This window comes from Taudactylus pleione, unplaced genomic scaffold (genome assembly GCF_031769625.1).
Source record: "Taudactylus pleione unplaced genomic scaffold, aTauple2 ptg000093l, whole genome shotgun sequence".
NCBI classification, from domain to species: domain Eukaryota; kingdom Metazoa; phylum Chordata; class Amphibia; order Anura; family Myobatrachidae; genus Taudactylus; species Taudactylus pleione.
This window is the reverse complement of record NW_028284495.1, coordinates 22,978,303-22,997,142: the sequence shown is the minus strand read 5'-3', so window position 1 is coordinate 22,997,142 and position 18,840 is coordinate 22,978,303. Positions and strand designations below refer to the sequence as shown.

General features: G+C 43.0%; 1 protein-coding gene across 2 annotated transcripts in view; it reads right to left on the bottom strand.

Moving 5' to 3' along the window:
- The window catches only part of IMPACT (impact RWD domain protein), a 47,039-nt gene that overhangs the window by 6,220 nt on the left and 21,979 nt on the right, over positions 1-18,840 (bottom strand). For both annotated transcript variants that reach the window (XM_088469787.1, XM_088469788.1), the window contains 6 exons: positions 14,766-14,818; positions 12,295-12,357; positions 9,976-10,061; positions 7,735-7,857; positions 6,847-6,947; positions 4,823-4,896 (listed from right to left, as the gene is read on the bottom strand). In XM_088469787.1, the coding sequence (XP_088325913.1) occupies positions 4,823-4,896; positions 6,847-6,947; positions 7,735-7,857; positions 9,976-10,061; positions 12,295-12,357; positions 14,766-14,818 (500 nt within the window). The remainder of the gene's footprint in view (positions 1-4,822; positions 4,897-6,846; positions 6,948-7,734; positions 7,858-9,975; positions 10,062-12,294; positions 12,358-14,765; positions 14,819-18,840) is intronic.

Sequence of the window (18,840 nt, the reverse complement as noted above, 5' to 3'; positions counted from 1 at the left end):
CCCACAACAACCAGGAAGTCACCAACCGGACTATTGCAACCTGATAATATGCAGCTACTGTATGTGTGCAGCCTGCACTCATACACTAGCTGCATATTATCAGGTGACTTCCTGGTTGTTGTGGGGAAGAAAGACAAAAGCTGAAGGCTACGTCCGATGTGGGACCCTATGACTGCGATCTAAAGATTGTTTGTGATATGCTTAATATACAAGTATATATACGGTACGCGCATATTAATATCAATTCACACATTTTCACGGTTTAATCAATTACTGCACTATCAGGTGCTGGTCCTTGTCCCCCTTATTCCAAAGGGTCAGGAGATACCTGCAGCCCTGCGAATATGCGAGAATATGTCTTTCCTTAACAACTCAAGAGAGGGCATACCCAAAACACGTGGAGAAGACTGCCCACCTTGCCACAATTTCTACAATCTATGCATCAATTTGTAATACATCTCTGCATGATCAATACATTTATATACATGAAAATATGTGCAAAAAATAATAGACCAATCATTATCCATTATTAGTTTGATGGTATCTCACCCTTGTCTTTGAAGGGAATGAGAATGCAACCTACCAATTCCCCAGAACACATTACCATACTGATGCTCTGATAAACTAAAAGGGTCACTATAGGTTGAGTCTTCCATATCCGTAATTCTATTAACCGAAATATTCCAATACCCAAAGTTTTTTTGGGCAGTCGTGACGTCATGACGTCACAGATCAATGACCAATCACTAGCGGCGTGGTCTATATGCCGCGCTCCCCCCACTGCAGCGCATGCCAGGCACTTCGTGACACTCGCCGGACTCCCCCGCAGCACTTGATGGACCCTATTGCAGGACCTACCCTTGCCGCACATGCCGGGCCTCACGTGACACCTGCCGGACTTCCCCCGACACACGCCGGATCACTCACGACATCCACCGGACACCCCCGCAGCACACGCCAGGTCTCCTGTGACACTTGCTGGACCCCTCTGCTGCACACGCCAGGCCTCCGGTGACATCTCCTGGTCCCCCCCAGCAAGGTATTCTATTAACAGAAATTATCCAAAATCCGAAATGCTCCCGGTCCCGAGCATTTCTGATATGGGAGACTCAACCTGTATTACATTTAGCACAAATAATTCAGCCTAACAAATATATTCCTGAAGAGCTATAAATGGGTCAAATGATGTTTTGTCCTGAAATAGTTTTTTTTATAGCTATTCAGGAATACATTTATTAGCCTGAGTCATTTGTACTAAATCTAATAACGTCCCTTTCATTTTCATTCATCTAGTACAAATAACGTTTATATATTTACAGATGTAGAATTACTGAATACGTCTTATGACTACAGAAGTAATGACTTTATGTTAAGAGAAATATTGGTTTGCTTAAATAGCATTATAATGTAATTAATTTCCAGAGGATCTGTCCACACGTTGTGCTTTGGTCACCTGTCACCAGAATAACAACAATAACGGTTTTATTCATTTAGCTCCGCCCAGTATGACGAGCATTGTGATGTACGCCATGATGCTGCAGACCTGCGCTCGGAGCTCGCGTGGGAAGCTGAAGTGCACAGAAGGGTGATGTCTCTATAGATCACTGACAAAAATGTAAATAACTTGAAAACATTGAATTGAATCTCTATTTGTTCAAGTCCTGGACTGCCGTCCATCTTGCGTTTTCTATCTCACTTTCTATATATACACTAAATAACATCAGTATTACATAGAGCATATCTCTTGGAATCATCACAATTACACTTTTCAAGCTGTAGAAATTACTTTTTGTTTTCTTCAAGTATGTCTGCTAACTAGGTAACACGCTCACTTAACTCTGAGCCAAGATTGCAGAGACAGGGTGATATGTGCCTACATGGATGCTTAACTCCCACTGTGTTGTTTCATATTAAACTGCTTATATATCTATATACTAATGAACTAAATGTTAAATTAAGCTTATTTGTGGATTTTTCATTCATTGTAGATTTCCAATTTATTTAATTTCACAAATATCTATATTAATATAATAAGAACATTGTGTCTGTCTGTTCCAAGTTGGCGTAAAAAGGACTGAACCGATTTTCATGAAAACTGCATCATTTTGTAGTGGAAACTCCTAGGAATAACCTGCACTTTGTTTCATCTCGATCAGTCACGTTATAGCTGAGCAATAATAAAAAAAAATGTATTGACCTCATACCTCATCAATGCAAGAGATAGGTGTGGTATCATGCGCACAGCCAGTAAGTGGTTGGTGAAGAGGTGCTTTGGGCCTGCGTTCACTTGAATAGGATAGGCTACACAGCAGTCTGTGCACAGGGCACACAGTGACATTGGTGTGAGTGGTGGGTGAATAGGATAGGCTACACAGCAGTCTGTGCACAAGGAACACAGTGACATTGGTGTGAGTGGTGGGTGAATAGGATAGGCTACATAGCAGTCTGTGCAAAGAGCACATAGTGACATTGGTGTGAGTGGTGGGTGAATAGGATAGGCTACACAGCAGTCTGTGCACAGGACACACAGTGACATTGGTGTGAGTGGTGGGTGAATAGGATAGGCTACATAGCAGTCTGTGCAAAGAGCACATAGTGACATTGGTGTGAGTGGTGGATGAATAGGATAGGCTACATAGCAGTCTGTGCAGAGGGCACACAGTGACATTGGTGTGAGTGGTGGGTGAATAGGATAGGCTACATAGCAGTCTGTGCAAAGAGCACATAGTGACATTGGTGTGAGTGGTGGGTGAATAGGATAGGCTACACAGCAGTCTGTGCAAAGGACACACAGTGACATTGGTGTGAGTGGTGGGTGAATAGGATAGGCTACATAGCAGTCTGTGCAAAGAGCACATAGTGACATTGGTGTGAGTGGTGGATGAATAGGATAGGCTACATAGCAGTCTGTGCAGAGGGCACACAGTGACATTGGTGTGAGTGGTGGGTGAATAGGATAGGCTACATAGCAGTCTGTGCAAAGAGCACATAGTGACATTGGTGTGAGTGGTGGGTGAATAGGATAGGCTACACAGCAGTCTGTGCACAGGACACACAGTGACATTGGTGTGAGTGGTGGGTGAATAGGATAGGCTACACAGCAGTCTGTGCACAGGGCACACAGTGACATTGGTGTGAGTGGTGGGTGAATAGGATAGGCTACACAGCAGTCTGTGCACAAGGAACACAGTGACATTGGTGTGAGTGGTGGGTGAATAGGATAGGCTACATAGCAGTCTGTGCAAAGAGCACATAGTGACATTGGTGTGAGTGGTGGATGAATAGGATAGGCTACATAGCAGTCTGTGCAGAGGGCACACAGTGACATTGGTGTGAGTGGTGGGTGAATAGGATAGGCTACATAGCAGTCTGTGCAAAGAGCACATAGTGACATTGGTGTGAGTGGTGGGTGAATAGGATAGGCTACACAGCAGTCTGTGCACAGGACACACAGTGACATTGGTGTGAGTGGTGGGTGAATAGGATAGGCTACATAGCTGTCTGTGCACAGGGCACACAGTGACATTGGTGTGAGTGGTGGGTGAATAGGATAGGCTACATAGCAGTCTATGCACAGGGCACACAGTGACATTGGTGTGAGTGGTGGATGACTAGGATAGGCTACATAGCAGTCTGTGCAGAGGGCACACAGTGACATTGGTGTGAGTGGTGGGTGAATAGGATAGGCTACATAGCAGTCTGTGCAAAGAGCACATAGTGACATTGGTGTGAGTGGTGGGTGAATAGGATAGGCTACATAGCAGTCTATGCACAGGGCACACAGTGACATTGGTGTGAGTGGTGGGTGAATAGGATAGGCTACATAGCAGTCTGTGCACAGGGCACACAGTGACATTGGTGTGAGTGGTGGGTGAAGGCGCTGCTGCCACCAGTCTGTATGTTGCTGGTACCGTGGGCCAAACCCATGTCAGGGTACCTATGCAAAGCAACACGACTAGAACACCCCAAATAAAAAAAATATTGGCAGAAGCGATTTTATTGTGGGCGAAGCCGCAGACAACAGCTAGTGTTATATAAAGCATCAGCGCACCCTGCAGTGTTCTATTGGGCAGTTATTTGTTTTACTAGAGAAAGAGTGAATGTACATTTCTAAGAGGTGGTAATGTATTGCTTTAGGGAAATTAGGAGGTGGCTGGAGAATGTGATCAGTATCCAACAAGGTACTTTCTAATGGTGATAGTTGTGTAAACTAGGTTTTGGTAAAAACACTGGGCCTGATTTAGCAAGGAACACACGCATGCAATCGGTCGATTAATTTGCACAACGCATACATCGCAGTGCGCGAGCCAGGCGCTGTGCTCAGAACTGTGTGCGCAGAGGCTATGCAGACCCATAACAGAGTGATTGATGTGCTGTTTGTGGGTGGTGATGGGGGGGTGGTCGGGCGAACGCAGGCGTGCCAGTGCATTTCAACGCCGTTGCATGGGCCTGCACAAATTAGCCACTGCAAAACCATTCGCTACCTGAGGTCTCATACCGTGCGCTGAAGTTAGCAATTCCTGAGTGAGGTCTGACCTGCCTTAACTGTGCGTATGGGTCCGATGTTACTTATTGTATCGCTATGTTGTCAAATTATACGAATGTGAATAAGGGGAAGTGGGTGTCCTTATGTCAGGCTGTGAGCGCAAACATTTAAATATCACCGCTGATATTAGCAACGCAGTTGCGTGCATATAAGCAGAATAGCGACCCGTAGTGAATCAGGCCCACAGTAACTTGATTTTACTCGTTTATAAAGGAGAAGTATATAAAGCTCCTTGTCTGCTGATGTATTGATTAATATTAAAGTAAAACTCAGTACCTGTATGCATAAATGTTGTGAGTTGCACTAGCAATTTTCTTGTTCTCATACAGTTTATTCAGCACTTGTTTAACCTGTGGTATTAAAAGAGGTTATTAATGAAGAAGCAAAAAGACATATAAATGCACACATGCATGATGATACTAACATATAAAGTCTGCTGAGCTAAACACTATCAATCTGTTATAGATCTGCGTCTTGTGACAGGGAACGAACAAGGGGAATCTACCACTCTGTGCTACGGGTTTCAGGGATAGAATTACTTGAATAGAGTTCTTCCTCCACACCACCTCTAATATGAAGCATTAATGTCAATATTTTATGCCTGCTCTCCTCTGCCCAAGTCTAAAGCTGCGTACACACACGATGGTGCGACCCAGCGACGGTGTGATGCGTTGTAACGATACATTGCCTGTAAATTTCCTGTTTATTATCATTCTCATTTGTAGCTTCTTCTTATTTTATCCCCAGCATCTCATGGCCTCCTCTATCTCCTCCCTGGCCCTTCCCCATGAAGCCATGGCCCTTTTTCAGGTGTTATATCCTTATTAAAAAAAGGAGGGGTGCCAATGCTCTTTCTGGCACAGGGCACCAAAAAGTGTAGTTACTGCTCTGCCACTTGGGCAAACACAAATGGCAAGATCAGGTACTTTATTCCATTCCCTAGAGCACCTCACTCCGATTCCCTTTCCCCTGGTCACTGCCACAGTGTATAATTGGGAGCGGGTAAGTGTTTGATGCTGGATAACCTGTTTTCCTGTCTTCAGCAATTATACATTAGCAGAGACATCTGCATTTACACACACACACACAATTGATAGTAACTGTGAATAATTGTGCTTTTAGAACTACTCGCTATTCACCGTTTTTTGCACAAGGCGTTTGTGTGTTTTTGTTATAATTGTGCATAAATCCTAGCTTTGGAGATCATCGTGGCAGTGTGTAACTTTTACTTTGATTGAGTCAATGCTATAGGACAGGTCACTACAATGGCCAAACACATTTGTTAATCAGGGATGTAGTCACAATCCTGGCACATGGGATGCCAGCGCTTAGAATACCGGCGCCGGTATCCCGACACCTGTCAAAATCCTGGCGCCGGCATCCTGAAGGTAAGTAGTGTGGGGACAGGGAGGGATAGGGGTTAGGGTTAGACCCTAGGCAGGGAGGGTTAGGCACTAGGCAGGGAGGGTTAGGCACTAGGCAGGGAGGGTTAGGCACTAGGTGGGGGGAGTTAAGGTTCAGTGTGCGGGGAGAGAGGGGTAGAAGAAGGGTTAGGATACCTACCAACAGGTGGCGGTATCCTAACCCTGTCGGGATCCCATACCCAACACGTTAATATTTACAGCTACTGTAACAATATAAATCATGAGTACACTTTTGTTATCTTGACAGTGGATAAAAATATTGAGAACTGAAAATCTCTGACACTTAGAAATATTGTATGCACAGGCTCTAGGACACAACTTAATTTCTATTACTACAATATTATGTGTCTATTCCACATTGCTGCAATGTCACTAAACCCTCTCACCCCTAAGCAGACAAGAGGGTAGTGTATATTTCTGCCTCAATCTGCTGATACCAGTACACTGCTTCACAGCCAGCTGGACAGTCTGCACTATAGGTGATATGGTTAATAGCAGACTAACACAAACTTGCTACCTCATTAAGCTACAGATATTTGTTTTCTACTTATGCACTTTATTGATATTTATCAGCTGCTAGCATCGACTGTCTGTCTTCTGTAATTGATATACAGTATGTGGTGTCTGTTTTGGACACAGACAAAAATACATATCACTCCATGAGAATGATCATCCTAGATATGTAAAGTATAGAGTACTTTACATAAATACTAAGACATTATATTCAATCGTACCTCCTGCTTCATAATTTTAATAATAAAAATAATAAATTATTTAAAAATGTGTTTTTTTTTGTTTGTTTGTTTGTTTTTTTAAACACGGACACTTATGAAGTCCTATAGTAATAATGAGTACGCATTTCCCAAACATACAAACCTGGCCAGGGGTGAGCACAGGAGCTAAGTGGGCCTGAAATGTACTTCTTCTGTCACTAATAGGCTCTCCATGTGCTATTGTGGGAGCCTCTTCTTCAATGCCTACAAAATAATGAGAAAGTAATAAATACATTTTCTCCTATATTCCACCACTGATAAAAATCAAGAGACACAGATGGGGAGGTAGTTGAAATGCCGGCTGTGGGGATACTGGTGCTTAGAATCCCACCAGTATGTACCAGGGCTAGGGTTAGTGTTTAAGGTTAGGCACTAGGGGGAGGTTTAGGGTTAGGAACTAGGAGAGGATGGGGGGGAGGCAGGGAGGAGGTTATGGGGGAGGGTTAGTTTAGGCACTACGGTGGGAGAGGTTAGGTTTAGGGTGCAGGAGGGAGGTATAGGGGTAGGGGTTGGGTTAGGGTACTTACGGCTGTTGTCGGTATGCCGGCGGGGGGATCCCGTACCCAGCCTTACCCCACAGATGCAAACATTACTAATGTAATCTTAGGATTAGTTTGTCACTTTAGTCAGTTGTGTGAGATATGTTCATCGGGAAATCACCTGCTCTCCCCACACACTATAATCCAATAATTCTTTAGCAACAGTAAATTAATTCCACAATGCTAGCTCATTTACCATGCATTAATCCATCCCTTCTTTAGGGCCCAGTTTCCATTGTTTCTAGTAACATATCTATTAGCAGTTTGTGGTGGTGTCACCGCAGCAATAATTGGACTCCTAGTAACAGCATACAGTATATGGATAACTACTGGGGTTGGTTAGTTATTTTCTTGTGATTCCTCTGCTGTATTAGCTCATTTGTTTTGCTGCCCCTCATTCCTGCTCCCCAACCCCTTTGCCTGACATAACTGAGACAACAAATATAAAATACCTTCTAAAGCCTCAAAGTGCTCATTAAGAACCGCGGCAGCAAACAAGTCATTTAATAATTCAGAACTGGAACCAATATCATCAACTGCCTCAGTTTCTTCTGTTGTGGGTTTTGAACTTGGACCTGTAAGAACATAAATTGTAGAACTTATTGCAGCACCATCCAATGTACAAAAGTGATGTAAACAACATCATCTAACGGCATTAACATAATTTAAGAGTACAAGTCATCTTGTTCTATATTGCCTTTTCATTAATGCATTAGATAGGATCATGCACATTATGCCTTTAGCAAATAAATAGAAGGTTTTCTTCATGACTCAGTTTGTCTGAGAGACTACATTTAATATATATGCTCCATATGCACACATAAGAAGGTTTGGGAAGCTTCAAGAGCACACACTATATAATATGTTCTCTCCTGAAAGTAAAAAGGATAATTATTTTCTGCTGGCAGACAATAAACTGTCACAATAAGGAAATAAAGAAAGAGTTCATCAATTTTACATAACAAATGTTGTATGCTATTCCATAAGCTTATGTCCAGCACCCACTACAGTGCAGTTTATGTGCTGGATATAGATGTACAGACATGGATGGGATAAATAAATTATTAACAGAAGGCAAAAATCCTAATATCCTTATGAGTGACACAGAATAGTCCTTTAGATATCTGAAATATACAATATTCCAAATGAATCAGGGACAGGAGCAGCAGACCGGGCACTGATGATCCTTGCGCCGCCCCCCCCTCTCATATCATAATGAAATATCTTGAGAATAGGACCCTAATATACACACAGAATGCATTTATGTGTTATATACACCTTATACACACAGCCTGCAGGTCATTTTATACAATATTTTCAATAATTTTGTGGCTCAAGCAAAGTTTGTGTACATACATGAAATTAATTTCTGTTTCATATACACCTTATACACACAGCCTGAAGGTAATTTTGTACAATATTTTTAATAATTTTGTGCCTTAGATAAAGTTTGTGTACACTGAACCATCAAAAATCAAAGGTTTCATTATCTCAGTCATGGGAAAATTATTCCGTATTTCTGAATATTTGGATATAGGAGACTCAACCTGTAATGTAACAATCTGGAGACAGGTGTTTCAGCTATTTGACTGAAATAATGGTATGTTTTTTTTATATGAGACCATAGGCGGGTCCTTGGTTACATCAACAATCCGGAGACTAGTAATTCAGCTGCACTACAAAAATACACACCAGAGAATATTATTCTATACAGACATTTAAATATGCTGATTAAGGCCCCACGTTGTTTGCACCTGGGCTATTGAGGCCACATATTATTGTGAACCTAAGGTAGTCTCAATGGAGCCTCATCTAGTCTTACAATTTTCACTCAACGGTGCAACACAGCTGCATACCTGTCTCATCAAACGTTGTCAGTGCTGGCACATTTTGCCCTATATCATTTTTTTTATTACAGGTATTACTTTTTATTGGTTTCTTATTGTTACTTTGGCAATACACATTTATTGCATTGCCCATCTAATCCCCTCTTTTACAATTTTTTATATCAATATGCTCTTCCCTGTATTGCTGACACTGAACAATGAACTTTGTCGGGGGGCGGGACATCAATTATACTTACACACATTTTTTTGGGTCATTGGAATAACGACTATTATTTAATCAATTAACATTCTTTTAGTTTTCTAATTTTCAATTGAAGTTATGCTATACCGGCAGATTAAGCTATAATTATTTTCTCTGTTAGCATTTTATATTATTTTTAAAAATATTTATATACTGTAGTTCCTATGGAGGTTATACTATACCGGCAGATAAACAAGAATTATTTTGTATCTCTATTAGCATTTTATATATTTTTTTTTATATATATTTTATATATTTCCTATTGAGGTTATACTATACCGGCAGATTAAGCTATAATTATTTTGTATCTCTATTAGCATTTTATATTTTATATTAATAAATGGTAAAATTTTAATTGCAGAATATTATTTGCATATTTTAGATATCTATATAATTATTATGAATCATTTACATGAATGAGGAATTGTGCTCTATGCTAATTATTTTTGTTTATTTTGATTATCTTTTTTACGGTTGGGGACACCCCTGCTTTACATTGGCAGCATTTGTGTTCTTATAGCTGTAGGTTTGAGCATTCAGAGGGTTGAGATTGATTTTCTGGACCGGACAATGTTATGGCTCACAACATGTTTCTCATTGACAACCTGCAACCGATGTCTTTGATTTCTCCACCAGAAATTCTCTGATCTTTTCCACCCATTGATAGAGGATGTTCTCGCCAAGATTTTGCCTATAATCCCAAAACAACATATTCAATGACTTTAGAAGAACAAAACAGCTAAAACTATCTGGATTGAAAACATCTCTTTCCTGTTATTCACAGACAAGATATAGTCACTAGTACTACCTCTAGTTCTTATGTAAAAAATATAAAAAAAAAGATTAAGGTAAATTAAGAAAAATATTAATAGAATATATAATATATGCAAATATATAATGCCTGTGTGTACAGCCCTAAAGGCTGAAGGAACACTCTACTTATAAGATATGTAAACTCTTCATTGCTCCAGCAATTTGGTGAGAAGGATGATTTCTGATTATTTAGCCATGTCTTTGCACCAATACGCCTTAATAATGAATTTGATAAAAATGTAAAAAAATTAAAAAAAAAAATTGGCAAAAAAAAAGCAGAAAACAATCACACACATGAGCTTGCAACACAATGACATTAAGTGCTTGATTCTGTTCCACAGTGGTCACAATTTTGCACACCTTAAGTGTCCTCCTATGTGACTATGGGCCTGATTCAAAGGTGGACGCTACTGCAGCTGTGGTTGTGATTTTTGCAGAGCCGCAGTAGTGGCAATATGGAAATGCTAGTTTCAGTCTTCCCCTCATGCACTAACGTGCACTGGACGGTGCACCAGACCGTACAATATATATATGCTGCGCAAATGGGGCATGTGCAATGCAGGACAGTGTTTTCGGATGACTGAAAAAAAATAAACAGACTACCTGTGGGAATTTTGCAGAGACAGCATGTTAATGCAACGGCTATCCAAGGGAGGTTTATAGCTGAATATCAGCGAAAACTAAAAAAAAATCATAACAAAAAATTTGGGACAATATCACATTGTTGCTGGATAGACCCCTAAGAAAGAGGAAATTTAGCAAATTATCATACAGAAGATAATGGTTATAGTTAAACAGAGATCTGGTTGTAGTATTACTTTGTGTGTTGTCCCAAATTACTACTAAGAATTCTAATTGATCACCCACAGATCAGGTTTGCAAGAGCTGAACAACTCAAAAAGTAGCTGTAGGATTGATTCTCATTTGTGCTTGTAAGCACAACGTGACAAAGGAAGTAATTCATTTGCCGACATTCACAGAGTCAACAATGACATTGTCACGCACACTATGCCATCATGGCATTAATAATGTCACGCACACTATGCCATCATGGCATTAATGTTCGGTAAAGCATTGTAACCAGGTCGGCATTATAACTTTAAACATGATGCTTTACCATCATGTTTAAAGTCATAGTGCCGTCACGGTTACATAGCTTTAACTAACATTATTTACAATTGTTGGAAAATCATACCGATCCTCTTCAGTGTTGCCTATTGTTTATTAACATAGGTGTGAAAGGTTAAAATCACCAATTGGTCTCCTCGTCCTATGCAGAGATGAACTTTAAATTATTACACCGATCTTACTTCACCCAAAAACTGAGATGTCTGATAAGAGTTCACCAGGAAACCGGTTAAATCTCTTCCTGTTCTATAGTGAAATAAAAAATAAATGGAATTCTTTTGTATTTTGAACTTACTGTTCTATTATTTTGTGTGAACCTTTCAATAAATATAATTTCAAACATAGGTGTGAAATTTGCAATATATAGTTAAATGTATTCACTTTACACATGTAATATGTTTCCGCTTGATGGCTGCATGCGTTAATATAGAAAAAGTTGCTTAGAAAATGTATTCACTTTATTTATACATGGAAAAAATAAAAGCAATTTCTTTTTAAAGACAATGGGCAAAATTTACTAGACGGCGGTTTCTATTCTATTCTAAACCCCGGCGGTTTGGTGGCGGTTTCTAGTCTATTCTAAGCCCTGGGGGGTTGGTGGCGGTTTCTATTCTATTCTAAACCCCGGCGGTTTGGTGGCGGTTTCTAGTCTATTCTAAGCCCTGGGGGGTTGGTGGCGGTTTCTATTCTATTCTAAACCCTGGGGGTTTGGTTTTGCAGCAGTTTCTAAATGACAGCCATGTTCTATTCTATTCTAAAATGTGTTTTGACTGTGGTTTGGCGGCGGTTTTGCTATCTGCAGATTTACTAAGGCCAAAACCGCTGCAAAACTGCCATCAAAACACCATTTTAGAATAGAATAGAACATGGCTGTCATTTAGAAACTGCTGCAAAACCACCACCAAACCCCCGGGGTTTAGAATAGAATAGAAACCGTCTCTTAGTAAATTTTGCCCAATATATATGGTGTTCTCAATACTCACAAGTAAATTTCTTCCAAATGATTTGACAACGCCAAGCGATCGTCTCCCCTGAGCCATGGAGCACTGCATGAGCACACAAAACAAGACTGTCACGTACCATATACTACTGTTCAGAATGTACAGGGTATTTTGCACATATTCATTAGGTTATTCTGTATTCTCTCATTTCTGTGTATTATCTGTAGAGAGAGGTCAGAGTGAATGGAATGGAGAAAAATAGAAGATTCTCTACTTTCCCTGTCTCTGCTTTGCCATCTGTCTTGCCAAGCCAGTCGTTTACACGGCACTGGTTCCTCTCCATAGAGATCAATGACCACTATGTGAGCTGCCGTTCCCCCACTTTTCACCTATTCAAAGTGTAACAAGTGAGACAGAATTATCGATTCCGAGTGTGCAATCCCTGAGGAAGGGCAAAGGAACATTATACTTGAATATATTACGAAAATCCCTTTTTGTTCTTCTTGCCAAGTACCTATTTGAGAGATTAGTTGATAGAAATAATTTTTTTGATAAATCATATCAATATGTTACCATTTTCCATTATAATTACGAGTACAGGTTGAGTCTCCCATATCCAAATAGCAGAAAAAAGGAATATTCCAAAAAACATAATTTTTCTTAGCGTGACTGAGATTGTGACACATTTGCTTTTTAATGGTTCACTGTAAACAAACTTCAGTTAATGCACAAAATGATAAAACATATTGTATAACATTCTTCAGGCTCTGTTTATAATGTGTATATGAAATATAAATACATTTTGTGTATGTACACAAACTTTGTTTGATGCACAAAATTATTAATAATATTGTATAAAATGACCTGCAGGCTGTGTGTATATGGTTTATATGAAACATAAACGCATTCAGTGTTTAGAATTGGGTCTCATTCCCAAGATATCTCATTATGGTATGTTATTATCCCAAAATACGGAAAAGTCTGATATCCAAAATGCGTTTGCTCCCAAGCATTTTGGATATTGGAGAATTGACCTGTATAATACAAATAATTAATTTTAACATAGACAAGAAGGTAACCTCCAGTGGCAGATTTTACCTAGAGGCTGCATGACTGCCGTCTCCCCCAGTAAAACCCCAGTGAGCTCAGTCTGGCACTCGACCCCACCCCTGCATTTGGCCCCGATTGGGCCCGGCAGCAGCAAAGAGTGAGTGAGCAGGCAGCGGCGCAACAGCCGGTGGCAGTTGCAGGGGCCAGGCACCTGGATGGCGGGGCTCTGCAAGTTGTTAGGGGGCCGCGATCGGAGATCTCAGCTCCGATCGGGCAGCAGCTGCAGCAGGCAGCTCACTGCCAGCAACAGCGGGCTGGGGCTGCGGAAGCAAGGAGGTCCACAGATGCTGGAGCAGAGTAGCAGACTCTGCACAGTGGGCACTGGGCATGAACAAAAATGGCCGCTGCTCTCTGGAAGAAGGGCTGCTGCGCATGCACAGCCGCTCCTCCTCCCATGGGCCTTTGTGGAGTCCAGCAGGCAGAGCCTGCAGCACCACCCCCACAAAGCACAGTGAGGAGGCTTCAGCAGGAGCTGCAAAATAGCTGGGGCAGACGCACAGCCAGCCAGCCAGCCAGTTTTAAAAAGTAAGTGACTGTGTTATAAAAATGTTTGGATTAAAGTCAGCTCAGCATGTAGTGAGGGGTACTAAGCTGACTGCTGTGAGGGGTGGTTGGTGTTGGGTGTGGCTGTGATCTTTGCTGCAGGGTGAGGGGTCTAGTCACGCCTCCTTAGAAAAACAAAACAAAAAAAACATTTCTGCAGCACCGCTTTGCGCTGGGGAGGGGGGCGCTGTGAGCCCCTCAGCACGGCGCATAGTCAGTGGGGGGTGCGATTAGTGTGATCGCTCTCTCCGCAGGCATAGGAGACTCCTGCGGTTGCTGCTTAGCAGCCGCCCAGTGCAGCCCAGCACACAGCAGTGTGTGCTGGGCTGCTGTGATGTAAGAGGGAGGGGGGGCGGCGCCGGGCCCCTTCAGCAAGCCAGGGCCCACGTAATTAGTACCTGCTCCTCCCTCTCTTGGCGCCCCTGGCCACAACAAGGGAGGATGCCTGGATAGTTGTATATTTTGTGCGTTTGGCATGTAGAAAAGTAACATTAGTAGGAGTGGTCAATTAGGGCATGTGACTGAGTGATAGAGGAAGTTCACCCTGTCACAGCTCTAACATATCAGTGCTAATAGTCACTAAATTACTCAGACTGTGGAACCAACCAACTGGGGATGGTAAACAGAAGATCTTTGCCACCAGAAAGACACACCCAGTGAAGCAGAGGTGATGAATGCTAGAACGGGGCTGAATAAAAACACCTAAAAGATTTGCCAAGGTTCAATTTATCACTTTGTGTATTTGCAATGCTCCAGCCATTGCTTCAACTTTGTTGGGAAGTGTTTCCACCCTTTAAGGTTATTCATGTCCAGGACACACAGCTCTCAGCAACTCTTAGCAATTAGGTTGCAGAACTTACTTCAGTTGATAAAGAGGAGGTGCAGCAGCTGGGTATTCTGGCGGTATAATCACCTAGCACAAAAAAAGAAAAGAAAAATATTTTAAACTCAAGATTAGTGTTTTGAAATACTTATTTTGTTATATGTATTTAAACAGTGTTTCTCAAACCCTAAAAGTGCATGTTTCCCAGATCATCTAGTTCAGTGGTTCTCAAACTCGGTCCTTAGGACCCCACACAGTTCACATTTTCCAAGTCTCCTGCCAGGTACACAGGTGTATTCATTACTCACTGACACATTTCAAAAAAATCCACAGGTGGAGCTAACTATTTCACTTGTGATTCTGTGAGGAAACCTGGAAAACATGCACTGTTTGGGGTCAATAGGACAAAGTTTGAGAACCTGTGATCTAGATCAGTGGTTCTCAAACTCGGTCCTAAGGACCCCAAACAGTTAACATTTTCCAGTTCACCCACCAGATGCACAGTTGTATTCATTACTCACTGACACATTTTAAAAATGAGAGATATGGTAAGAACTTACCTTTGTTATCTCTCTTTCTTCGAAGTCCATAGGGTCCACAGGGAGACCTTGGGGGTATAGGTTGGGGAACCAAATCCGGGTACCATACAGTTAAAGCTTTCAGCTCCCTAATGCACTCTCCCTATAACCCCGCCCCAGTGCCAGAGGTACCTCAGTTTGTACGTAGCCAAAGGCCGGAGGAGGAAAGAGAGAGAGAACAAAAGAATGGAACACTCAAGAACCACGCTCACAGAGAAGGAGGCGGGAAACCGGTGACCAGTAACACAGGCCATATGAAGTAAGGTGTGTCAGGGCGGGTGCCCTGTGGACCCTATGGACTTCGAAGAAAGAGAGATAACAAAAAGGTAGGTTCTTACCATATCATTTTCTTCTTCATGGTCCATAGGCTCCACAGGGAGACCTTGGGGATGTCCCAAAGCAGTCCTTATAAGGGTGGGGATGCTCCTACGCTGAGAGGGGAATCCGGCGCCCAAAGGAAGCATTCTGAGAGGCAAAGGTATCTAATGCATAAAACCTTAGAAAAGTCTGGATGGAAGACCACGTGGCTGCCATGCAAGGCTGAACAGTCGAGGCACCACGAGGGGCCCACAGACAGAGTAGAATAAGCATCAATAGAGGGCGAAACAGGAAGGTCCTCCTGTGTGTAGATTCAGAAACCACCCTAGGAAGAAACACAGGGCGAGTGCAACTCACAGCCCTGTCTAGGTGAAATATCCAGAAGAGGGAGCCACAGGAATCGCCCCCATTCTGACATTCTCCTGGCAGATACAAATGCCATAAGAAAGAGAGTCTAAGTTATAAACCACGTAAGGTTTACCGAAACTAGTGGTTCTAAGGAAGGCCCCTGGAGGGCCCGAAGAACTACTGCCAAATCCCAAGGAGCCCCTAGGCGGACAAAGGAAGGTAGAATACAGAGAACACCCCTAAGGAAGGTCTGTATACCTGGGAGTGGAGAATTATACGCTGGAACCATACTGACAATGCCGAGACCTGCACTTCCAGGGAAGCCAGGAGGAAGGCTAGACCCAATCCAGCTAGAAGGAATGCCAGGACTTTGAAAATCCTAAACGCTTGTGCGATACCATTAGAAATATGCATGCCACACTCTGTGGTAGATCCCAGTAGAAGCTGGCTTACGCACTCTAAGCATCTTGATGACAGAGCCTGAGAATCCTTCGGACCTTAGTATGGGCACAGTCAAAGAGAGACTATCCAGGTCTGTGGAAAGGCAATGAACCCTGAGACAACAGGTCCAGACATTGAGGCAGCATAAACGGAGAGTGGACGGAGAGACTCCGTAAAAACGAAGTACCAGTTACGTCTGGGTCAAGGTGGAGCCACCAGCAGGACAGTACCTCAGTCTTGATTGAACTTCCGAAGAACTCGAGGAAGAAGGGAGACCAGAGGGAACATGTACACAAATTTGAAGGTCCACGTCACTGACAATGCGTCTCCGAAGATTGTTTCGCTAATCTGGACCCGTACACCGGCATTTGTGATTGTGTCGGGAGGCCATAAGGGCCACCACTGGGAGGCCCCATCTGCTCACTAGGAGTTGAAACACCTCTTGGTGAAGAGACAGGTCCCCGGGATGCACGTCGTGATGGCTGAAAAAGTCTGCTTCCCATTGAGAACTCCCGGAATGAACACTGCAGAGATGGCCGGAAGGTGACCCTCGGCCCATGTTAGAATGTGTGACACTTCTGTCATAGCTGCCCAACTTCGAGTGCCTCCTTGATGTAAGTCACTGTTGAGACACAGTCGGACTGAACCTGTACAGGTTTACCGTAAAGAATGTGTAGGGCCAGTTTGAGGTCCCTTAGATAGCTCGAAGTTCCAATATGTAGATTGGCAGGGTTGAAACGACCGATGACCAACGGCCCTGAAAGGAGTGCAGATCAGTCACTGCGCCCCAGCCCCGGAGACTGGCGTCCGTTGTAAGGATTACCCAGTCCAGGATCCAAAAAGGGGCGACCTTATTAGATGAGATGGCTATAGCCACCCAGATAGAGACAGACGCACCTCCAGAGAGAGCATTATAGTCTGAACATTGAACCAATGGATAAACCAGTCCCACCTGGAGAGGATCAGTTTCTGCAAAGGCCTGGAATGGAACTGAGCATATTCCACCATGTTGAAGGTGGACTCCATGGATTCCAGAACCAGCATTACTGAGTGTATGGACACTCGTTGACTCTGGAGACATCTGTGCACTCGTAGTTGAAGAGTGGAGATCTTGTCTGACGTCAGAAAGATTCTACGTCCAGGAGGGCTCCCAGATGAATCATTCTTTGTGAGGGATCCAGGGAGGACTTTTTTCCAGTTGATTAACCATCCGTGCTTGCGAATGAAAGCAATGGTTAACTGGAAATGGCTTGAAGGACCTCTGGGGATCCTGCTAAGAGCAGCTGTCCAGATATAGTAGCAGTTGAATACCCTGTGCAGGTGGGCTGTCATAAAAGCCATAATTCTGGTAAAACCCAGGTGGGGCTGTAGACAGTCCAAAGGGCAGATCCTGAAAATTGGAAGTGTTGCTATGGCATAGCAAACCGGAGATATCGCTGATGAGAGGGCATTATAGGTACATGTAGGTATGCGACCTGAATATCCAGTGATACCATAAAGTCCCCAGACTCCATAGCTAGGATGATGGAGCATAGGGTAGCCATCCTGAACCTAGGTATTTTTAGGAATTTGTTCAGGGATTTGAGATTGAGGATAGGCCAATGAGATCCAATCGGCTTCTGAACCAGAAAGAAAGTAGAATAATAACCAGTCCCTCGCAAGACGGCCTCTCCATGTGTGTCGATGTTACAGATTGTTATGCAGGTATGCGACGTCATACGCAGGTAAGAAGGCAGCAGTGGGCGTCCGTATGCTCGGGTGATCTTTTGAAGCATTAGTATATTTTCGCTGCTGCTTTCCATACGAAAAGAGCTAAGATCGCATTACAATCCATCTCTGAATCAGGCCCTCTGCTGTTTGGTACCATAATGTGCACCACACTAAACATGGGACCAGAGAAACCAAAGGAGGAGGTCAGAAATAAAATTATATACAAGCTCGTTAAAGGTAAAGGCGAAAAGACCATCTCAAGCAGCTTGAGATGGTCTTTTAGCCTTAACCTCAAGCAGAAGTTTAAAGTACATTGGACTGTAGCCAACCTCCCTGGACCTGGCCAAAAGAGGAAAATCGACCCCATTAAACAGAAGGATAGTGAGAATGTTAGAAAAAGAGACAAAGAAAACCTCAAAAGAGATATAAGCTAAACTCCAAGATCAAGGAACGCCAGTGTCTGATCACACCATCCAACACTTTTTGAGTGACATAGGACGCTCGCAAGCGGGTCGATGTTCCCCCACTGCGCATGCGCACGACGGAGGGAGCTCCGTCGTGCGCATCTGTGAGACCCGGCAAGCGACGCGCTCTCCATCGCTCCGGGTCTCGCACCAAAGGGGGCGTGCTATAGATGTTGATTGGTGGGCGTGCATGCCAGACGGAGGCGTTCCCATGGGAACGCCTACCGTCTGAAGCCGGCCCCACTGACATCAC